The sequence below is a fragment of the Chamaea fasciata genome, unplaced genomic scaffold, assembly GCF_029207755.1.
Source record: "Chamaea fasciata isolate MVZ Bird 193981 ecotype frontalis unplaced genomic scaffold, bChaFas1.0.hap1 SCAF_3, whole genome shotgun sequence".
Taxonomy (NCBI): Eukaryota; Metazoa; Chordata; class Aves; order Passeriformes; family Sylviidae; genus Chamaea; species Chamaea fasciata.
The window spans coordinates 29,727,083-29,749,072 of record NW_027094088.1 but is presented as its reverse complement, the minus strand read 5'-3'; the positions used below and the strand labels follow the sequence as shown (position 1 = coordinate 29,749,072).

At 41.6% G+C, this 21,990-nt stretch overlaps 1 protein-coding gene across 1 annotated transcript in view; it reads right to left on the bottom strand.

Annotated features, from left to right (window-relative positions):
* Positions 1 to 3,179: 3,179 nt before the first annotated feature.
* PLB1 (phospholipase B1) overlaps positions 3,180 to 21,990 on the bottom strand; it is a 78,839-nt gene continuing 60,028 nt past the window's right edge. Inside the window, exons 46-58 of the mRNA XM_066180406.1 lie at positions 21,815 to 21,873; positions 19,270 to 19,328; positions 18,061 to 18,104; positions 16,727 to 16,826; positions 15,247 to 15,298; positions 13,408 to 13,488; positions 12,337 to 12,402; positions 11,694 to 11,788; positions 10,446 to 10,527; positions 8,996 to 9,100; positions 7,813 to 7,908; positions 4,270 to 4,344; positions 3,180 to 3,785 (exon numbers count right to left, since the gene is read on the bottom strand). Coding sequence (XP_066036503.1) covers positions 3,564 to 3,785; positions 4,270 to 4,344; positions 7,813 to 7,908; positions 8,996 to 9,100; positions 10,446 to 10,527; positions 11,694 to 11,788; positions 12,337 to 12,402; positions 13,408 to 13,488; positions 15,247 to 15,298; positions 16,727 to 16,826; positions 18,061 to 18,104; positions 19,270 to 19,328; positions 21,815 to 21,873 — 1,136 coding nt within the window. The 3' untranslated portion in view covers positions 3,180 to 3,563. The remainder of the gene's footprint in view (positions 3,786 to 4,269; positions 4,345 to 7,812; positions 7,909 to 8,995; positions 9,101 to 10,445; positions 10,528 to 11,693; positions 11,789 to 12,336; positions 12,403 to 13,407; positions 13,489 to 15,246; positions 15,299 to 16,726; positions 16,827 to 18,060; positions 18,105 to 19,269; positions 19,329 to 21,814; positions 21,874 to 21,990) is intronic.

The following is a 21,990-nucleotide window of genomic DNA, read 5'->3' as shown; positions in this document are numbered from 1 at the left end:
GAAAGTCACTCAGAAGAGGTGCTTTTCAATGGTGGGCAAGACCACCACTGGCCAAAGCAAAATCCTTGGCTAAAATGGCATCCAATTGATCCATTTTTCTATACAGATTTAAAGTTCTTTCTAAGCCTCTCCTTCTATGCCTCAGCAGGCAATTTGTCTATTCCGCATCTACTGAGGCAAAACACTGTAAGGGCATTTGAAACCAAGGGCATGTCATTACATAAAAAAAAGGAGGAATGGACAACTGACAGGTAAGATTACTTTCTGATTTAATATGACACTAAATGCATAGTATCCAGACCTAATCAGTTATCATTCATTCCAGATTCACATTTCCTTAATAGGGGAGGGAATGTTCAGCAGTAACATCTTCACGGAAATGATTTTGCTAGTGGAACAGCTGCAAACTGCATGATTCTTTATTTTTTTTATTTTTTTTTTTTAATACCAGTGCATTTCACAACATACTTAAGTCCACAGAAGAAAGACGCCAGAAGATACTTCCACAGACTAAATAAAAACCTGGCAGTTCCTGCTCCAGCTCCTACTGTATTTGTGCATTAAAGCTACACCAAAGCTACATAAAGTAGGGGAAGTCTCCTGTTGCATTACCAGAACAGAGCCATTATAATTTAATTTATAATTTGATGCTTTCCCAGTTCCCAAAAGCATCACTGAAGGCAGCATTCCTTACAGGGCTAAATGCTGCAGGGAACTGCAGTTCACCATTTGAAAGCCGAGCTCCTGCACGAGAATTACTTCCACTCTAGAATCCTTCAGGATAGTGAATGAGCCAAAAGCCGTCTTTCCTCTCACTTCCCAACTAGCTGTACTTCTTATAATTTAGGTTTTAGAAGTTCAGAACATAATTCCTTATTGAGAAAAGAGGATGTTTAGTTATTCTAGCAGGGAGCACAAGCATGAAATCCAAGAAGCACTTGTACCCATCTCTAGGCAGGACAAGCCTGATGTGAGAGACTGCAGCATTTTGTAACTCTAACTCACACTCCAGGACTCCCACCACATTTCCTGCATGCACATATGATTTGGAAAGGTAAATCAGTGAAAAATAAAAATCAGTGAAAACTGAACTACCGTTCCGGAGTTTCTTTTGAAATACCTAGTACTGATGAAAGGTCCTGTAGAGAAGTATTATCTTTTTACTTCTTCCCAAACCAAGAGTTGTATGAGCAGTGGCTATCAAAGCTCCCAGTAGGGAAGATGACTCATGAGAACAACATTTAGGGATGAGAGGAGACAGCAGCCTTTGAATATTTGCTCAACTTCCTCACATATGAGGCTTCTATTTTTCCAATGTGTCTGAGGCATAGGTACTATGGAATACACCGAAATCTTGTCTCTTGGTTGGAGGATGTGTTTGTTTCCATTTCCCAAGCTAAATAAATATCAGGTAGACACTTAATGACCCACAGTGAAGACAGGGACAGGAAGAGCAGCCTGTGCTGCACTGGAACAAGATGCAACTGTTTCTGGTTTACATTCTAAATATATCGCCATTTTTTACTGCATGTAATGCTCACAGACAGACACCTGTGGATATGACACAGGTAAATAAAAGTCCTACTATTAACAGCCCTACCTCTGAGAGCAGATCAAAGAAGAGGTAAGTGCAACTACAGCCCCTGAAACCTGACTATGTAAGTTGTACTCTGCCCACCTCTTTTTACCTTAGCAAGGGCACAGACAGAAGTGAAATGGAAAAAGAAGAAGTCTGAATACTTTCTGCATGCATAATAAAAAAATTTAGGAAACCCAGAACACTTTCTTCTGAGAAATATTATCATTTTCTGCTCATTTGCATTTCTGGAGTGGAGACATAGTACACATCACAAAAAAAAAAAAAAAAAGCACCAGTGCAAACCTCACTTTGGCTTCAATAAAATTAAAAGGTAAAGTATTTAACATAGGAAATAAGAAAGATATTGGGAAACAAGATCATGTGGATCTTATGAAGAACCTTTTGTACTAATAGATCATATGAATTGGCCTGCAGGTTTAAAACAAGAAAAGTCTAATTTCCAAAAAGGATAATCTCTGAACTCCTGATCAGAATTTAAAAAACAAAACATGAAAAACAAGCAAGCTCTTCTCTGGATAATAACCATGGTGTCTCCAGCCTTGGAGACCTGAATACAGCAGAGATCCTATGAGAAGGGTTGAGCCAAGCTAGCTTGTTCCATTTTTGTTTAGACACCCTTGCTAGACGCTAGTGAAGAAATTCATCACAAGAAGACCCATTCTGGAACCAGCTCTCATATAGAGGAGGGCAGGAGGATACAGGATTGTCCCTGGGCTATTTAGCCCTGGAAGAGAAGTGACAGATTCAGCCCAGTTCCACATTCCACGCCCAGTCACAGATGGAAGGAGCCTGGAGTCCAAGGCAGTGCAGACTTATTCTACCTGTGCAGCTCAGCACTGCACCAGTGATACCATGTGGATCCAGCTTGCTCAGAAAGCAACTAAAAGATGTTTCCATGGCATTTTACTTGCCCATGTAAAATCACCTTAGCACCTTCAACACAATGGTCTTGCTGGAATTTAACATGTGAAATTGCAGCTGCTGTTCATCTCCCTCACACCTTACTATTGGGGAATATCAGGTTGCAATCATGGACTTGTCTCTAATATTTTAAACAGAGGTTTATAAGAGAAAAGGACAGATGCACAATTAAGAAGCCAGGATGCATGAACAGCTGTTTTTGCTTTGTGCAATTGACATCCTGAATAATATTCATGAAACAGGGAATTGGACCCCAGAATGAAAAAGCTTTTAACACTTTGTCCTGGTTTCAGCTGGGATAAAGTTAATATTTTTCATAATAGCTTCTCAGTGCTGTGTTTAGGATTTTGTATGAGAATAATGTTGATAGCAAGTCAATAGTTTAGTTGTTGCTAAGTAATGCTTACTCTAAACCAAGGACTTTCCAGTTTCCTGTGCTCTGCCAGCACAAGAAGCTGGGAGTGAACATGGCCAGGATAGCTGACCTGATGTGGCCAAAGGGATATTCCATACCATAGAACATCATGCTTACTATATAGACTGGGGGAAGAAGTCCAGGAGGGGTTGACTGCTGTCCAAGGACAGGCTGGGCTTCAGTCAGAAGGAAATGAGAAATTGTAGAGTGCAGGACTTGTTTTTCTTGAGTTTTATTTCTCTCTCTCTTTTGTTACTTCCCATTTCATTACAATTATTATTATTACATTTTACTTTACTTCAGTTATTAAAACTGTTCCTATCTCAATCCATGGGTTTTTCCTCTTTCCAGTTCTCCTTTTCATCCCACTGAAGGGGACTGAGTGAGCAGGTGTGTGGTACTTAGTTGCCAGCTGGTGTGAAACCACAGCATACTTCGAACTTCATCCTCCACCTGACTGGTGAGCAGAAGATAAATCTAAAATACATTACTGATCAATGTTATTTGGCCCAAAAATCCCTGGGCAACCAAGAAGCTTCACTCATATCCAACAAGTTTTTTTATTCCGCTACTCTCTGTCACAGCAGAGAGCAGCCTCATCAGAGAAAGATGTTTGTTACACTTGTGTTACAGAGAGGTTATTTTAATGTTGTTTTCTGTGTCAGCCTTACGTTGGTGCTTCTTTGTTCTTCTTCGTGACACAACCCAGCCAAGTAAAGAACCCACCAGGACCCCGGCTACTGCAGTCACAATGACAGCCCAGTAGGGGACTGAAGATTCCGTTCTCTCCAAGCTGAAATCTGAATTTCCAAATCCACTATTTCTTCGCGTGGAAAGAAAAGGTTTCTCCTACAAAGGGAGAGCAAAGGCTTTATTGACCACAGATCACTCAAAGGGCAGTAGTCCAACAATTTGCCACTGCCCCTTCTCAGAGAGGAATGGTAGATCTTTAGACAATCAGCTGGTTTTGCCTTCTCTCTATCTTAGCCCAAATGCTCTCCTGCTCTATGGCCTGAAAATTCCGAGAACACAAAATTAAGCCACCTCAGAATCAGGAATGGTGGCATCACTTCCTAATTTGCTTGCTGCAAACAAGGAAATGGAAATACGCAGACTCATTTGAATTAGCTTTAATGAGAGACTTTCCACTGCAGTGAGGATAAATCTTTATGTCTTAAATCTTAAGTAGATTTCCCTGTCTGCAACAAAACAGGAGTATATTTTAGCTGTTTGAAACCTTCACAAAGATACGCTTTCAAAGAGCTCTACCAGTATGAAGAAAAGAGAAAAAACAGAGGTAATTAATGTAGAGAGCACCTTGAACTTTACTTACAGGGTTTGGACACCTGAGTTTTGATCTGTCATGGGTAAAGTTGTTGTAAGTCTGCTTTTCACCAACTGATTCCAGCTAAAGAAGAGAAAAGCAATGTTAAACATAATTATGAGTTTTTTTCTTCTCAGACTCTCTTGATTCAGACAGTTACAACTTCTTTTCCAATCTTTTGCTGCTTGCAGTAACAAAGAAGTGTGGCAGAAGGAGCAGAGGAAAGTTTGCCAACATTTTAACCCTTGTGAACTGAAGACATTAAGAATCTGATGTACTGGCTGCAGAATAACTCCCTCTGAAGCAAGGAATGGGATACGTGTTTCTTCCTTTTGCATTGCTCTGAATACAATGTATTTCAAATGTTCAGCTAAAGCAAAGTGGTTCACTGTTACACCCAGTTCTGCCATGTACTCGTCTCAAATGGCAGTGTAAACCACAAAGGAAAAAACCCACACGACAGATGTTAGACATATTACTTAATGCATTACTTAAAGAAAGGTGCCTAGGTGTCATGGTGATAAGAGTTGCTTCAGAAATGACAGAGTTACAGAGAGATGATGGGACGATGTCAACCTTTGCAGTCTTCACTTGGAGAAGAAACTCCCTGGGAATTTTAGCTGAAACTGAGTTCACAATCTTGCAAGAAGTGAGTTGAACAGAGCCTTTTATATTATCAGTTGTCAGCTAAGTTGCAATAGCTGACCACAGGCTCACCCTGAGCCCATTTCCAACTGAACATAAAATATGCCCAGGCTAACAGCAGGCAGTTGTGCTTGGCTAAGAGCGCACATTCCACTGGTTGCCATAGTTAAGCTAACGAGTAGAGGCTTGCTCAGTCATGTAAACTGAAGTGTTTACAACTGTTGTAGGACATGCTTGAAGTAATGACTTCAAGATTGGTCCACAGAGAACTGCAAAGTTGTCATCCAGCACTTCTGGGAATACACCACAGAGGATGGCTGTTGCTTCCGCTATTGTCCATACAGGCATATACTGTCCTCAAGGGATTAAATTGTCAGCTGCATGCTGAAGAAAAACAAAACAGCAACAAGACCAACACAGCATAGAAAAAAACCAAATTTTATCCATAATATTCTCATATGGAAACACTAAGAATACTTTCTCTCTCTAGTTCATTTTTAATAAAAAATTAAAAAACCAGAAGGAAGTTAGCAAAGACTGAAAAATAAAAATATACAAACCACAGAAAATATAACTAGGGAAGGGAAGAAAGCTAACAAGTGAAGAGAAGATGAGGAGAAAAACAGGATGCCAAGTTTTGCTGATTGTTGTAGGGTCCTGATGGACTCTTTTACGATTCCTAATCGCTTGGTCCACCCACCAGCTAATTCAGTGAAGACTGAATTTGGTCGTTTTGTTGCACCTTAAAGGGAACAGCTCTGTTATTTGTAAGATGTGTGGCTCATATCTCACAGCATTCTGCCTGTGGTGCAACTGGTTCTTTGTAGATAATTGTAATTCTTCCCATGCCAGGGCACTTGGTAAGGATTCTGGCACTGAGCCCAGACAAAAGATGATAAAAAGCAAAATTCTGTAACCACCCATGCTTACTTCATCTCTATGCAATCTGTTCTTCAGGAGCATTAGCTTCTGAGCTTTAAAGATGACAGTATCCTTAAGTCCATGAGCATACAGGACAAGTTCTGGAAGAAACTCACAGCTCCTCTAGAGCATGTGGCAAGCATGAAGGCAGAACACAAACCAAACACTCTGTCCATGTGTCTCCTCACCTCAGCCAAAGACCTGAAAAGGTGGGTTTGGAAACCCCTTAAGACTACAGAGTCCTCTGACTTCAGAGAACAGGAGCACACTTTGTTTTGCACGAAGCCAAAAGGGTGAAGAACATTATGGCGAGGGAGAGACTCTGTAAGCCATCCCAATCCCTGCCTACCCACACAGTGGCCAGGCACAGTCTGGCCCTTTATGTGCACTGACAAGAATCCATGTCATTTGGCCATAAGCCTGCAGCCTGCCGAGCTTTTCAGGGAACAGGGAAACAATACAGCCTTACAGTAAGCTTGCACAGTCTTCCCGTACAAGGACTGCAAGGGAAAAGCAGGGATGTGTTACAAGAACTAGATTTAAATAGTAAACAGTAAGATCTGCAGTTGGCATAGACTGACAGATCTCTACGGGAGGGAATAGTTGTGCTTTGCATCAGTAAGAACCTGATCCCTGCCACCACAGTAGAAAGCTTTGTGTCAATATCCTTATATGCGTAGGAAATGAGTGACAGTCTGAACAGAAAAAAACCTCTGGTGGCATAGGAAAAAAGACTGATGGTGATTCAGGAATGAGTAATGGCCAATAGGAATACCACATGGCAACAGAAACCAAATTTAAGACTGCCATATGCCCAGGTACTGTCTCTTTTTTTCCTTGAAACCCTCAGCTATGCTCAATTTCAATTTTTCTACATTTGCCTGGGGTTTCTGGGCCCACCACTAGCCCTCTTGAAGCTATGAAGCAGAGTGAAGCCTACCAACCTGCTGTCATCTGGAGTCCCAGACAGGGAAGCCTGATGGAAAACAGGCAGATTTGCTGTGTGTGCACAAGTCAATTACTCCGAGCATGTGCTTGCATTGTACATTCTATATTCCTGGACCTACAGCTCATATGCTATACTGGGCAATTGCACAGATTCCTGCCCTGCATTTTCCAGTCCTTATTTTCAAGCTCATTCTGCGGTATCCTGTAAATTTCTTATCTTGCTCAAACTTTTACTTGGACGGAAAAGAAATTCCCCTCCATTTATGCCTGTTTCTTGTACAAACCAGGATGCAGGATTTCTGCTAGCACAATGTATTTGGCTACTGGTGTTTACAAGACAAGGGGAGGAAATGTTGCTGAGGCATATAAATGCCACAGTCTTCCTTCCAATGTAGGGAAACATTTCTAAAAGCAATTGTGACCTTGGAGTTATCAAGTCTAGCATGTGCCTCTGACACCTTCTTCCAACACTATTTGAAAGCTATAACTTCCCCCAAAATGACAGATGGAATGTGATTACAAGCATCATAAGTTTGATTTCAGCCCCCCATTAGTTTTAGTGACTACTAAAACCGCCTCAGATACAAGAGTGGGTGGTACAACACATCCACACTATTAATGGCAGCAGAAATTCAGTCCCATATATGCTTTCCTAATAAATATAACAGAATTCACTGGAGAAGGGCAAGCTCATTGAACAGACATTTTCAGCAAACCTACAGAATTGAATGTTTAACTAGGCTGACTTTTTGTTTTAATGCAAGTTATTTACCAAATAAGAAAGGAAGTTTTCATTACATTAAGACTCTTAGGACTTCTCATTTTGAATGAGCAAAGACCCTTTCATGCAATATAATCACTTTGGATTACATTTCTAAGCAATGCAGAGTGAGAAGAACCTCAGAGTTGAGCAACCCCCTCTTGTTAGGAGATCAGTTTTAGGTCTTGCTTACTCTTTTTTTTTCAGACACCTTTCTCATGATCTTTTGTAGATACTGCTACCACAAACACATAGGGATCTAAATCATAGCCCCTTACCATATTATTCCAGAGAGCCATGGCCATCTCAGCATAGCCTCTTACACTGAAATGAAAGCAGTCTGCAGCAAAGAAACTCATATCTGGCTTGTCAGTCTGCAATAAAAGCAAGAATTTATTTCTCAGCAAATTTCAATCTTTGAGATCTGACATATTATATCTAATACTATATTGTACTTGATATATCCGCTTCACAATTTTGTTATCTTCCTAAAGGCAACATGCTCATGTTTTCACACTGGAAATCAACTTAGGTGCTCCTAACTATGGGCTGATTACTGCACCTTGAGACCTTCTGTGTAATACAGCCTGCTGAACTTCACACAGAAATTTTCATAACCAAACTAAACTTACCATTAAGCCAACAAGGTTCACAGCTGTTACAAGGACCCTGCCATTGACCCACATTCCATTTTGTACAGAACTGATAGAAAAGTGCTTATTATTGCTTTTTAAACTTCTGTGACTCAGACTCACGACCTTTCAAGTGTTGAAATTTCTGCTGAATTTCAGATAACAATAAAAATGGTGGGCTTATCCAAGTGTGGCCAATGTGTCTTTCAGGGGGAATTTGCCTCATCGCTACCCATCTGGTGACCACTGGTCGACCTTGTAGGCTGACAGAAAAAAAAAATGGGGATGGTATGAAAAAAGGTACTATGCAAAACCGGATTGTTTTGACGAGGATTCCTGCTGGATATTTGTATCCTTAACTACACAGCATACATAATGCTAATGCTGGAGAAAAGGAGAATCAGTGTTTGGTTTCAAAGGCTGCTTCCTGTTTCTGTGCTTGGATGAGTCAGAGATTCAAGTGCTGAGCTCCATTTGAAGAAAACCTGAACACATTCCATAACCTAAATCGGGAAACTATGGTGAATGCTAACCAACCTCAACAATGGAAGCAACATGCAGTTTAGAAAAGTCAGAGGGTGCCCAGTTTATGGGTGCATGCTATGAATGTTTCCTAAAACCATTCTGAGTCACAGGCAGCACTGTGAACCTTCTTGCCTTCTTGTGAGACCTCCTGTCTTCTCCTCTCTCACTCTTACCACAGATTCCACGCTGTGCCACTAGACTGTGCAAAGAGAAGAATACACTGTCCTTGTGGCATGGATCTTACTGGCTTAAGAGAAATCAAGATAATGGCCCCTGCATAACAGGAAAGCAAAACAGGACTCACACTATCCAGGGGCAGCAAGGTGTTCCGGAAAAATGGCTGGATGACAACAGCAAAGTCCTCCCGCTCTTCGTACCGACCACTGTTGATCAGCTGCAAGGCTCCAGCCTGCATGGGGTGTAATTAGTGAAAACAGAAGAGTTACTTGCAAGGCTCATCTAACAGTTGTCAGCTATCAGAAACAGGCAGATTACACATCTTTCAGTGTAGGAAGCCGTAAATCGTTAGTGTAAATCCAGAGAAATGTTATAAAGCAGTCAAGAAAATAGGGCTAAGAAAATAAATTTGGCTCATGAAGAGATTTTCATGAGAAAAATGCACAGAAGCTGGATTATTTCAAACAAACAAAAAAAAGTAAAAATTATAAAGTATTAAAAAAAATCTTTTTAAAATATTGCTTAATTTAAAAAAAGGGAAAAAAAAGTATTTCAGACCTTACTTATAGAAACCAAAACTGCACAATTGCAAAGAGACTAAATTTGCAGAATATTATTAAAAAAGAACAAGACCAACATTTTTTAGAAGTGACAAATGAGTCCAGAATGCCAACTTGAGGCTAAAGCGCACTTGATTTTTCAGAAAGGTGTGCTTGAATTAAAATAATACTTAAGCATTGAAAAATTACGTACCGCTTTCAAAAATTATGGTCACAGATATTCATACAAATAAAAAAAACCCATCTCATTGTAACTTGCCATCTTATGGGTATAACTGCTAATGCTCCTGGTCGTATCTCGAAACATTCCTAATCCCTCTTCCTTAGTTAGGGAAAATTACCCCTTTAGTAGGCTTATACAAGCATTACCCAGGGCGAATTTCTTGAGCTCTGTCAGATTCATTGGACAACAGCCACTGCCGGAGCCAGAATGGAGAACATAATGTGATGTGATACAGTGATTCCTGTATTTGTAAGAACATCGATGGAAAAAGCTTGTGCTCCAATAGCTATTTATAGCCTCTGTTAATTTTGAGTGAATCTTATGCCTGAGGCTATGAAAAGTTACTCTCAGATGGCAAGCTGGCCCATGGTTGGTTTAGTTAATTTCTTCTGCTAAGAGTAACCACAAAACAGCTGATGCAAGGTCATTTGTCACTCTTGCAGTGATGTGTTAATTCATGTGAGCTACTCATTGGATTCATAACAGACTAACACATATCAACATAGCAGCCATCATTACTAAATCCTTTTCAGCTGTCGAAACAGTAACTGGAAACAGAACTGGTCTCCATCTGCATCCAGCTCAGAACTGAGGTCACATCATAAGGCAATGTGGAAAGTCTTGCACTGCTACTAACTGGTTAGCTGGGTAAAGTTTTGATTAGGCTATAGCCAAGTTGTTTTCCAGTTATCCCTCTCTGTACTGCTGAGGATATGCATGACAGAAAGGGCAGTGAGGGAAGCAATAGAAAGAGACACAAGTGAAGATGACCAGTTACCGAATCAATGCATTACCTGATAATCTCTGTTAACTCTCTTAATTTCTTGTAATTCTGAAGAATTTTCCTCTGGGTTTAAGAAACATGGGCAAACTTTCCTTCAATGAAAGAAATACTAGAATTAAAAGCCAGTCTAGGGTAGTCTATTCACAGTTCTTTGGCACCGTGTGTCTGCTTCAAAGAAGCTCAGCATGGGTGCTCAGAGATCACATGCAGAAGGGAAAGAGCCACCTTGGTGGCTTAGGAATGGACAGATAGTTCAGGAAAGAAAAATCTCTACTGACTTACTTTTCAAAATTATCACATTTTTCTGCCTATCACAGGCAGAAAGAGCTGCAGGATCCACAACTCTTGACTCAAACACAAAAAAGTGTTCAGCATGCCACACATTAGCAAGAAATCTCATGTGTTAGAATAACAAGAAAACCCACCCCATGAATTGGCTTACAGCAGAGTTTCAGACATCTGCGAGTTTAAAGTTAGACAAATTTTTCATGTAGCCTGAGTCCCTGCACCACTCTGTTTTATTATGTTACTTCTATAACAAGAGGTAATAACTTGTGCTTCACTGAAATTCATCTTCATCTTCTAAGAATGTGCTTGGAATGAATATGAAGACATTGAGCAAGATCATCAATTCATTATTTTCCCTTTCAGTGTGTTCCTGTCGTTAATCACTTGTATTTTTTAAAAATCTGTGCCTAAGTTAATTTGAATTCATTTGGCATCACCTTCCAACTACTGGTCTTTGTTATACCTTTCTCTGCAAGACTAAAGAGCTTTTTCATGTCCATTCTGATGCCTTTAAGGACATGGCTGCTTTCTGAAACAAGCCTCTCAACCTTCTTTGAGTCAAGATTTTGGTCTCCTTCATTAGGCACTTAAGGAGCAGTTCATGGTTGTGCTCTGCTGTGTGCAGCCCAGCCTGCACCAGTGGTAATGCAGCACTGGATACAAAGAGAGGAATCAGGGATGTAAGCCTGTGCTGGGCAAAAAAGCCTTTGAAGTTCAGCAGTCCAGCAATCATATGTTGATTTGTGCTGTGTCGTGCTGCCTTACAGCTGAGAAGTGAGAACTCTGCTATCCAAAGGTACATGCTTTTTAGCTGAAGTATTGCAAGAAGTAATAGAAAATTGATGGAAACTAGTGCATCAGGTAAAGGCAACAATGCAAGTAGCTTAGAAAGCTCAGTGTGGATATCCTCCTGTAGAAACTGAGCCAAAAATCATCACTTTATAGGCAAAGAGCTGTTTTGCTCACTTACTTTGCTGTCAAAGAACACCCTGAAGAGCTTGCTGTGATTTGACGCAGTCCAGAGAACTCCAGGATCTCCACCATGTTGATAAAGACTCTTGGGAGCTGTGAGGATTATAATAACCAGACATACAGACATGTTACAAATAACAGAACATGATACCACTACAAAGAGCAAGAAGTGCCATCCGTAGGTCAGGGAGTCAGTGCAAACTGCACTGGCTGCAGCCAATGGCATGTGCAAGGATGATGTATAAAAGGAGGGGGAGGGAGACATACAGTGGCTGTCAGCCAAAAAGAATCCAGCAGCTAGTACAAACTAGCCAAAATACTGCTTCACTCCCTGGGACATTTCCACTTGCTCTAGGGTAAATGAAACTGTTCATGGTTGGTTTAGCCACGAAAACTGTCATGGTATGTTTGGTCCACAGCATAATCATTGTCAAACACACAGTTTTTCTGAAACTGCAGCCCTCTTTCTCAGGGCATTAGCTAGTACAGTCATTGAAATGCAGCACTGAGGAACAGTTTGACTCCAGCTATTTGAAAGATGACCTTGTATGAAACATAATCACTGACAGTCTATCAGAGGTGAGAAAAACATCAGTGTACTTGCCAGGAACATAGTTTGCTAGGATATCTTAAAAGCTTACCTCCTTATAGAAAATATCCAGAGTGTCCTGAAGGTGCTTTACATACTTTTGCACTGAATAGGTTTCCTGTTTTAAAAAAAAAAAAAAAAAAGTCAGTCTTTTTCAAGAACCAGCAAAGTGATCTGTGAGAAGATACACCAACTTGATGCTCCTTTTCTTCTTTTGTTGGCAGATATCTTTCCAGATCAAGAAGTTTACTAGCACATAGACAGAAGTTATAGAGTGTTTGTGTTTTTATACCGTTAATATATTCCTCTAATCTCTGTAGAAAAACCTGAGGTATGTTGGCTGAGCCTTTCCCTGATAATGACTATATTGATTACATTTTTGGATTTTTGGGTTGTCTTTTATGGGACCCAGAGCAGACTGGTTTACCTTATGAACAGAACAATATCTTTTTTTTGAAACTGCCCATCTGGAGAAACTGAAGGCAGTCAGACCCCAGAAAGCCCATACGCAAAACAACTTTGTGACCATAGTTACAGAGGCGTAGCTGTGGGGACAAAGGCTTAAGGCAGCAACCTGTAAAGGAAAGAGCAAAACAGTGACCAGTGCCTGGTCATTTCAACAAGTTGGGGTACAGATCCCCAGTCTGTGCCACATAGTTTCAGAGGGGATGACCACTGACAGCTAAAGAAAAGACACATTTTTCACTATGAACTGATGTTATTATTTTGGGTGTTATTCTGAAGCAAGATTTGGGCATCCTCAATAATTATGGTGTGGAAATGCTTTCCAGAATTCTTCACTTGTGTCCCCTAACATGCCTGAGACACCACATTAATTACTTTGTCCAGTTAAGCAGGGAGAGCTCTTCAGCCTAATCTTTGTGTTTTGTTCAATATGAGCAGGTTCCTAGTACTTAAATAATGCATATCTCCAGAGCTGCAGTGCCTCTGTATTAAAAGCTGTGCACTTGTTCCTGATACAATACGATGAAAGGGGCAGAACTTCTAAGTGCTTTTTAAACAAAGAGGAACTTTGGCTCCCTGAAAGAGAGAAAGGCCACGTTTCCAGGGCTGGTCATCTGCCAAATGCCTGGATGAGCATGCCTAATTCAGAGATACAAACCTTGTCCAAGCAGTACTGGCATATGTCGCTGCCTCCAACAAGGATGGTAATCAGCTTCCAGTCTTCTTTGAAGTTAATTTTCTAGTGGCACATAAAATAAACAGATTGCAGCATCCATTGCTTAGGCATGCATAGGTAAGATTCATAAATGGGGCTAAATGGGGCACAGACAGTAGGGCAGAACAAAGGAGGTATGCAGAATTAAGCTGGCAAAGGAAAAGCATCTCTCCAGGGGGAAAATCTGAACTGTTTGCTAGTCTACTGTAGTTCACCTTGGCTCCTGTAAGGAAATTCCCTTCAGCAGACAAGCTCTGTCAGGGTAACCAAGCACGGAAATGTGTCTGTGGCAGCAAGCTTCTCTAAATGAATGTCAGCTTCAGAACGGGGATGGACAGGAGAGATTTACCAGCCATGGCTGCACACTGCCGTCAGCGTGGGGATAAAGCTGTGTGGGAGTGGAGGCTGGAGTGACTCATGTAGCTGTGGAACTGGAGCTGCTGGGGATCCCTGCCAGCTGGGCAAGAATTACCCCGTGGCCAGGAGGGGCAAGGGGTGCCCCAGGGAACAGACAGCTGGATTAAAATAGAAGAGTCCAGGAGGCTGGTGACTTCACTGAGCTCATATAAGGGCAGCTGCAGCATCCACGTCACCGAAAGCTAACAATAGGCGCTGCTGAGAGCTGGATCTCATCAAAACATTTTGTAACATTCGGTACAAAGAAAGGAATCAAAGGCAACTATTTTTAGTGTAGTGCATTTACATAACAAACATCTGCGAAAGGATCCCACAAATAGAGGGAGGGCCTGGGAATCACCCATAGGTCTGAATTCTCCTCTTTAACCAGCAATTTGCTCAGAAAGACTTTCATGAAGAGGCAATGTTATGGCAGGGACACACTCCTCTCACTTTTTACAAAAATGCATTAAAAGCTGTGAATAAAACAAAGCACGACAGCCTCTCCTCTTCTATTCTATTGAAAAGCCATGCCAGCTCCCTTCACTCTGCCAAACAATTGGCAATGCAGAGCAACTGACAGTGGGGTGAGCATGCAGCATCCATCAAGAGTTCTGGCATGGAGAGCCACATGCTTTGACAAATCCTGCTTATTCAGTGCCTTCCTTTCCCATTCAGTCTCAGCCAAGGAGCACCAAGCACTCCCATTCCCTTAGAGGGAATGCTCTCCCTGAACCAACAGCTCACACCCAGGCAGTCATCCACTCAAATTCAGCCAACACGCAGAGCAGGGCAGCCTTGGGTTTCTCAGATTTCTTTCCCTCCCTGCTTTTGATGCCCTTTGTATCCCTCAGTGGAGTTAGCATAGCAGACTAGTCCACAGTGCTAGATCCCCTACTAATTCTCTAAAATATTATGGTGTGACAGAGATTCATCCATTCCCAAGGTTACTGGTCACTGATTAATTATTTGCCTGCTCAAAACCAGACTTTGAGAGGGCTTTTTCTTCTGCAAAGACTTCAGTAGTCCCTCTTCCCAGTATTGTGGATATTGTGATTCATGTTGGTCTGCAGCTACCTGCTTCAGCAATTTTAAATCAGCCTTTATGACCTTCACTTTGAAGGTTGCTGCTCAACAAAGCAATCCGGTGATCTCACCAGAGCCTTCAGACTTCTCCTCTTCCTCACTACCATCCTTATATCTCCTGCCTGCACTGCTCCCTACATTAGGGGTAATTCATACAGCACATTCATCTTGGAAAGCACAGCAGAGACAAGGACTTTTCTTTCATCAGTAAAGCACTCTTCATGACTCAAGCATCCCATTAATTACAGTCATCTCCCAGAGACCATGGCAGCACCGAGGTGTGGCCCAAATCCCACTTACCGAGCTGCTTTTCATCAGCTCCACCAATGCACGTGCTTGGGCTGGCATATCACTAGGTGAGAGAACAGAAGATTTTAGATGTGTGCTCTAAAAGGACCTCACCTTCTTGACCCCCACTCCTCATTGCAGGGGATCTCAGGATCAGCAGCAATCATTGTAAGGAAAGTGATCCCTCAAAAGGCTGAGCAAACACTGAAGGACCAAGTTGCACAAGTGAATAATCTGATCTGAAAAGGCTTCAGCTGGGATGGCTGCTAAGTGGCAGGCAACTGGTATGAGTTCTTCCCATCTCAGAGTTGGCCTTAGTGCATTTTGTTTGGGAAAAAACACTAATGCCCAGATGCAGAGAGACATTGAGTTGCATAACTTGTTTCAAAAATCTAGTGGGGGAGTTTGGTGCTGACACAGAAGGTGGGCACCTAACTAACCTTCCTGATGCGGCCTTCAATTCCTGTGGCTTGTCTTATGGCTGAAGAGAGTGCTTACACTGTGGGACTGCCAGGCTGGAGAGTCCCAGTCCAGCTCTGGACAGGATGCAACATCCACCGGCCAAAGCACAAACCATGCTGAGACACCAGCTGGAAATGAGCTCCTGATATACTAGAAAAAACCTGGGCTTGAGCTGACAAGCCTCAATGTGCCTCTCTCCAGCAGCTACACAAATGCAGCCACATTATTTGGATTCCTAGAGCCATATTGATCACGCTGAGTCAGCTTTGCTCAGGGAACCTATGAAATATTTAGTAGCTATACAGGCTTTGATAGTTATCCTAAATCTCTCTTGCAGCAGATTTAATGGTTGTTAGAGGTGTCACAAAAAGCTTTGGAAACCAATTCTCTGAGAATTCATGGAGCAGGCACAGTGTAAGTCATACAAATTCTTACACGTTTTCACGTTTTGGTTGTTAACAGACTACTAGATTTTTTTTTTTTCTTCAGAAGGAGAAAGGAGTTATTTCCCAGCTGCTTTTCCTTTTTTTTTTTCCCCTTTGCACTGCAAACAGGGATAATTTTTAATGCCATTAGGGTAGCATTGGGCTTCTATTTGTTAGTTTCAGGCACATTCTCTAGAAATCAAAGAATAAAAGAGATGCTCATGAATTTTTTCCTCATTACAGATATTGCCTGACAGTGAATTAGGGACCTGTACACTGAAGACTGGGCAGAAAAAGGTACTGGTTGAATTAGAAGCATAACTAAGGCATTGGCCCAAAAATTATGGGCAGATATTGAATAAAGAAAGGAAGCTTGTGTCCAATTTAGAAAAAGATAACAAATAAATCCCTCAAATACTGAATTGAATTAAAAAATAAAAAAAAAGAAAACCCCGAAACTCACAATTAAAACCATCAGACGACAGAAAAATACTGAGTACCAGCAGGTAATCAGCATTACCTCAACCCTGACATGCATCGCAAAAGTAACCTGCCAGTCCATCACTTCTCACTCCTTTGCCTTTCTCATTTGGGATTGTCCTTACCCTGCTGTGGCATTTCTCTCTGCAACATTGAATCCAGCTGTTTCCTTAGAGCTGCCAGTGGAGAAGCCGAAGAGGTTTGGATTGAATTTCTTCAAGATGTCTTAAAAAAAAAACCACAGTGTTTAACCATTCACAGTACAACTAGCAGCATTGCCTCCCTGCAGAAGCAGGAGCCAACTGAGTGGTGAGAATATGGACCTGTGTTTTCCCCTCATTCACTGTGATTTTACAGGAGCTAGAGACACACCTGCTTTGAAGACTCTAGTTACTGTCCAAATTTCATCACTGCAATTATTCATCTCTCCATGGGCCTGAGGAGTCAGGGCCTGGTGGCCCAGGAGACGCATAGGTGGATCTTGGGCAAATCATCAATCTTGAACTTAAGTGTCAGAGTATTTGTGGTTACTTTCTTTCATGTACCAGAAGCAGATGCCCTGAATATGGCCCTCTACCTCTCACTCCTCCAGCTAGATAATAATACTTGTGTCAGAGAAGTGAATTTTTTTCATTTTCGTAGATTTCACTGAAACTTTTAGTGAGGAAGCATGATGTCTGAAAACTGTTGTTGTTACTGTGTCCGTAGTGCTGTCTGAAACCTCTTTATAGAATCTCATTTATAATGCATAAATGAATTGCGCCTTCTATTTTTCTTCAAACACAGTGATATGCCTGGTACAAGGCGAAGCACATCAGATTTTATTACTAACAATGTCAGGTATTGTCAAACTGCTCTACAGCATGGATCACATACAAATAGAGCAGCCATTGTAAACCAAGTGCCTTCCAATTTAGTGTCACGTTGACCACTTAGTGGTTTCTGTGGAAACTACAGGCCCAATTACACAGAGCACTAGGGCAAAAATTTATAGTACTTTTAGATTTTTTTTCCCCCACTGCTATGTAGCAACTTGAAATCATGAGGAAGAACCATAACTTTGTCAACAATCCTGACTAGATGGACTGCTAATTGTTTCATGACCCTTCATTTTTCCATAGACATTACAGTCAGTCACTAGAAAGCACGAAACAAAATAAGGGAGGAGCAGGTCTGCCATGAACTTCTGTCACCTTCAGCACATTTACTCCTAATTCTTTTGGTCAAAAGGACGATACAATCACATGCAGGTCCTGTGATGTGGAGGGGCTGAATCAACTTTACAGCTAATCAGGTCAGTCTGGATTTCAACTCTCACTCACATGAACTGCTTATATCCACAACAGATGGACATGCCCACCGTTTTCAAGGAAAGAATGACCGTTTCCAGATGTTTCCTAGCATCCACTTAAATGACTTTCAGTGTAATATCCAACTTTTGCTTTTCTAGGATACTCACTGGGTAAAGTAGCCTGGATCTCCAGGGTCTCATCACCTCCAATACTACAAAGGGAAAGAACAAAATCACCCAGTAGGGTTAATCCTGCAGCCATCTGTCTTATTGTCACCATGCGTTGTTGTAGCAGCCCAAGAATTAAAAAACAACCTCCCCCCACAAAATACTTGCTTCAAACAGGACTAAGGAGATAAACCATAGGAATTCAGGGAAAGTAGTGAAAGGATAACTCACATTAAATAAAGCAGGACAGCACTAAGATAGAAGCTATGCCTTCAGGCTGGGAACAGACCATATTGGGAGAACTGATTTTTCATACAGACATACTGGGATACTCATCACAGAAAGGCATTATTTCCTCCCTAAAGCTGCTCCACGTTTCCTTGCTGAAACTACATCTGCGTGCAGTTATGCATAGGAGAGACCGCATTAAATATTCATTAGCTACCTATTTGCAATTCTGCAATGCTGATCACATAGAGCCTCTGCCTCTACCATTCAAAACTCGACTGTGTGCAGAGGCAATACACTCTTACACCACTTGTGGCAGCCCCTCCTGAACATATCCATGCCTGCAGACACATACAAAGGGACGAAAAAGAGCAAAGAGGACAATGCATACATGCACACACGTATCACTCATACATCTGCCCCTAGGGAGCAGGCAGTTTCCTTCCACTCTAGCATGGATATTGAGCTTCACAATGCTTCTGACGTGCATTGTTTGCCCACTTTGCAATAGCAAAGGTGTTTGGAACATCTTCACTGAGAATGTATGCAGTGCTCTTGCCAAGTTCATGCCAATCCACACTCACTCAGACCTTCCAGCATTAGACACTGCAGTAGATAATGATAGCAACATTTTGAATAAGCTCCAGAGAGACTAGCAAAAGGCTAAAAGGTACTGTGATACCTGTAGCAATCAGGTTGGGTTAACATACACACACACACAGAGACACACACACGCAAAAGAAAAGAAAAAAAAGAAGCAAGAAAAAGCCCACAAAAACGAACACAACCCACCCCCCCGCAGAAATTGCTCCGTTTCTCTTCCAGTCCTGAATCCTCCAATCCTTTCCAAGCAATACTTGCTGTCAACATCCTTCCCCTGAACCTACATACGCAAACATGTAACTACACAATCAGGTGACCCACACTTTTAACTGTGTGGACAAAAACAGAGGGGAAAAAAACCTGAGCATTTTTACTCACCTCCAGGAAAGTCCCTTCCAGTCTGTTTGTAGGTCTGGTACTTTGGCTCCTGCTGCAGTCTGGAAAAGATGGAAATAACAATTGATGAAATACTAAAAGAAAAAAAGTCCTACAAATTTAGGTAAGATAGACTGTGATAGACTCATCATGCTGTGAAAATGCTGAAGCATTCTGGTAACATTACTCTGCATCCAGCCAAGCTTTTGCAATACCCCAGTTTAAGCATAAGTGGTCTGTGTCCTTATTCACCATCACACACTGGCCTGTGGGCAGCCCTGCATCTCCCATACTTCAATTTTCCGTGCTTCTCCTAATACACAAAAGAAACTCATCTAGATACCAGACCATCGAGCATCAGAGGAGATAGAGTCCAGCCAGAGGACATCAGATCGTAAGGTCAAGGACATAAGACTGTCAAGCCGCTACTCATACTCAATCTGTCCCAGTGGGACCCAGATTAACATCAACAGCTTTGTATTTGTTTGGATTCTTTTCTGATGGAAAACGCTTCATCCTGGCATTTATGGAAGAAAGATGATTTTGAGAGACTTAATAATCCAGGAAAAAAGCCCCAAACACTGATGAAAAATCCCCATCCAGTTTTAGCTGAACATAAATCAGAGGAGCTGCTTTTTAATCTGCCAAGAAAACAAATCTTTGGTGTACAGTCCATTTTTCCTCTCCTGGATCCAGTCTGCTGCTTAACACACAAACTTCATGAAGTGTAGACAGGTTTTTTTTTGCCAGTATAGATAAGCATGTTGGTGTGCCTATTGCTTTCACTGTGCATTGGTGCTAAAGAAGTCAGACAGATGAATACTAACCGGTGACATGACTAAACTGCTCAATGTTTCATGAATCTCCAACTGTATCTAGATTGACACAGCCTTCCTTCCTGCACTGTGAACTTTCATATCCTTCAAAATTAAATAAATACATAAAGTCATCAGAACAAAGACCTCTGTGCTGAATTTGAGTAGCTCACAGGATGGAGACAGACCTCTAGCAAGGTCAGCCCAAGGTCAGGGCAGCAAACATGGGAAGGGGTTCTTCTGTAGCTTTACAGTTTTTTTGTGGTCTCACCTAATTTTGTATTCTTCAAAAGGCCATGGCACCAATTCAGCCATAAACACTGACTGCATTCAGGGATTTTGCATGGAGTATCAGGAGAACAATCCATGCCTTGGTGGACTTTGCTGCTGCAGTCCCCCTGTGCCAAGGATGGTTACTCTGGACAAAGCACACGTGGCTGCTGTGGGAGGTGTGAGTATGTGTACATGTGGGAAATGCTCTGCAAGTTTTTCTGCCCCCCACCTCAAATAAATCACTTAATAAAACCCCTCAAAACACCTTGCCGTGGCAGGAACTGCATGGATAATGGCATTATGAGAACCTGCCTTGCTCAGCTCTTGAGACAGGGACCTCAAGCATCATAATCTGGCCCCTATGACTAGGGCTTTCTGAGATATTTCATATATTAAAAGAACTAGTATTTTTAAAATAAGAGATACGTGCTAGTGCACATACCTAGCATTTGATGTGGGGGAGGAAATAAAGCAATTAATCTTAAGAGTCATGGCAGTGGATAGGAGGGAGACTTGTAGTACTTTAATGATCTCTTCTAAGAAAAGCTCAAAGCTTTGCAGCAGGGAGAAAGGGAGGATTACATCAGGTCGAGCAAAATCAGTTTCAGAGCTAATGCGAAGGTGCATGATACATAATGAAGACATGCACACCTGCCTGTAAGATAAGCCTGATCATTTGAGAACTTCAGACCCTTCAAGTGCCTCTGAACTCAACAGGAACAGAAGCTGCTAGAAGGAGCACTGGTTTAGTTCAGGAGTTAAAATTCATGGGAACTGTTGATGCAAATGTTTGCTTTCCTCCCATGCCAGATCAATTCTGTAGGGCTGTGTAATTCTAGAACTTTTTCTCAGAAAACTTCAGTGCAGATCTGCAGTATCCCCTGCTATTCTCCTCTGAGGCCTTTTCTTTGTGTGTGTCTATTTTTGTTTTAAACCTCCATTTCTTAGCTCTTGAAATACATCAGAGCTTTCACTGGAAGACATCTAACCCAGGAAACAAAATCTGATAGCAAAACTCTGAAATACCAAAGTATCAGAATTATCTCAAGTGGGAAGCACTTCATTTTGCAGTCTATTATCTCCATGGCAGTTTTCAGCAACATGTCTTCTTCCATCAAAAATATCAACTGCTTTTGCTCCTTTTCTTTCATGTCAGAAGAGTCTGCTCCTATAAGACAGCCTCTTCCCTTTTCAAAAACACTTGACTAAACTGTATGCAACAGAGAATGGGATCCCATTTCTGTCCTGGCCTGAACTATTCATTACTGGATTACACAATTGCCAGTGTCACTAATATCCCTTCAGGCTATTTCTTTGCAAAAGGAACCAGGTAGATGAGTTTTGCTTTGCCAAGACAAAGCAATTTGTTTTCTGTCTGATGATGCCTGACGTGACAACACCTGGGTAGAAATCATCAACTGCTCTTCTCATTTTAAACGTGGGAATACAGCAGTACTCACAGTCAGGGAATCTCCAAGTGCTCCTACAGCTTTGATGTCAGCAGGCCGTAGCTCATGTACTAAAAAATAGGAGGAGAATAAAAGCAGGATTACTGACAGCTGACAACATACTGTTTAATAGAATAAACATGCAAGTCTTAGGTACCAATCTGATGGTATTTTTGCAGACTTCTAAG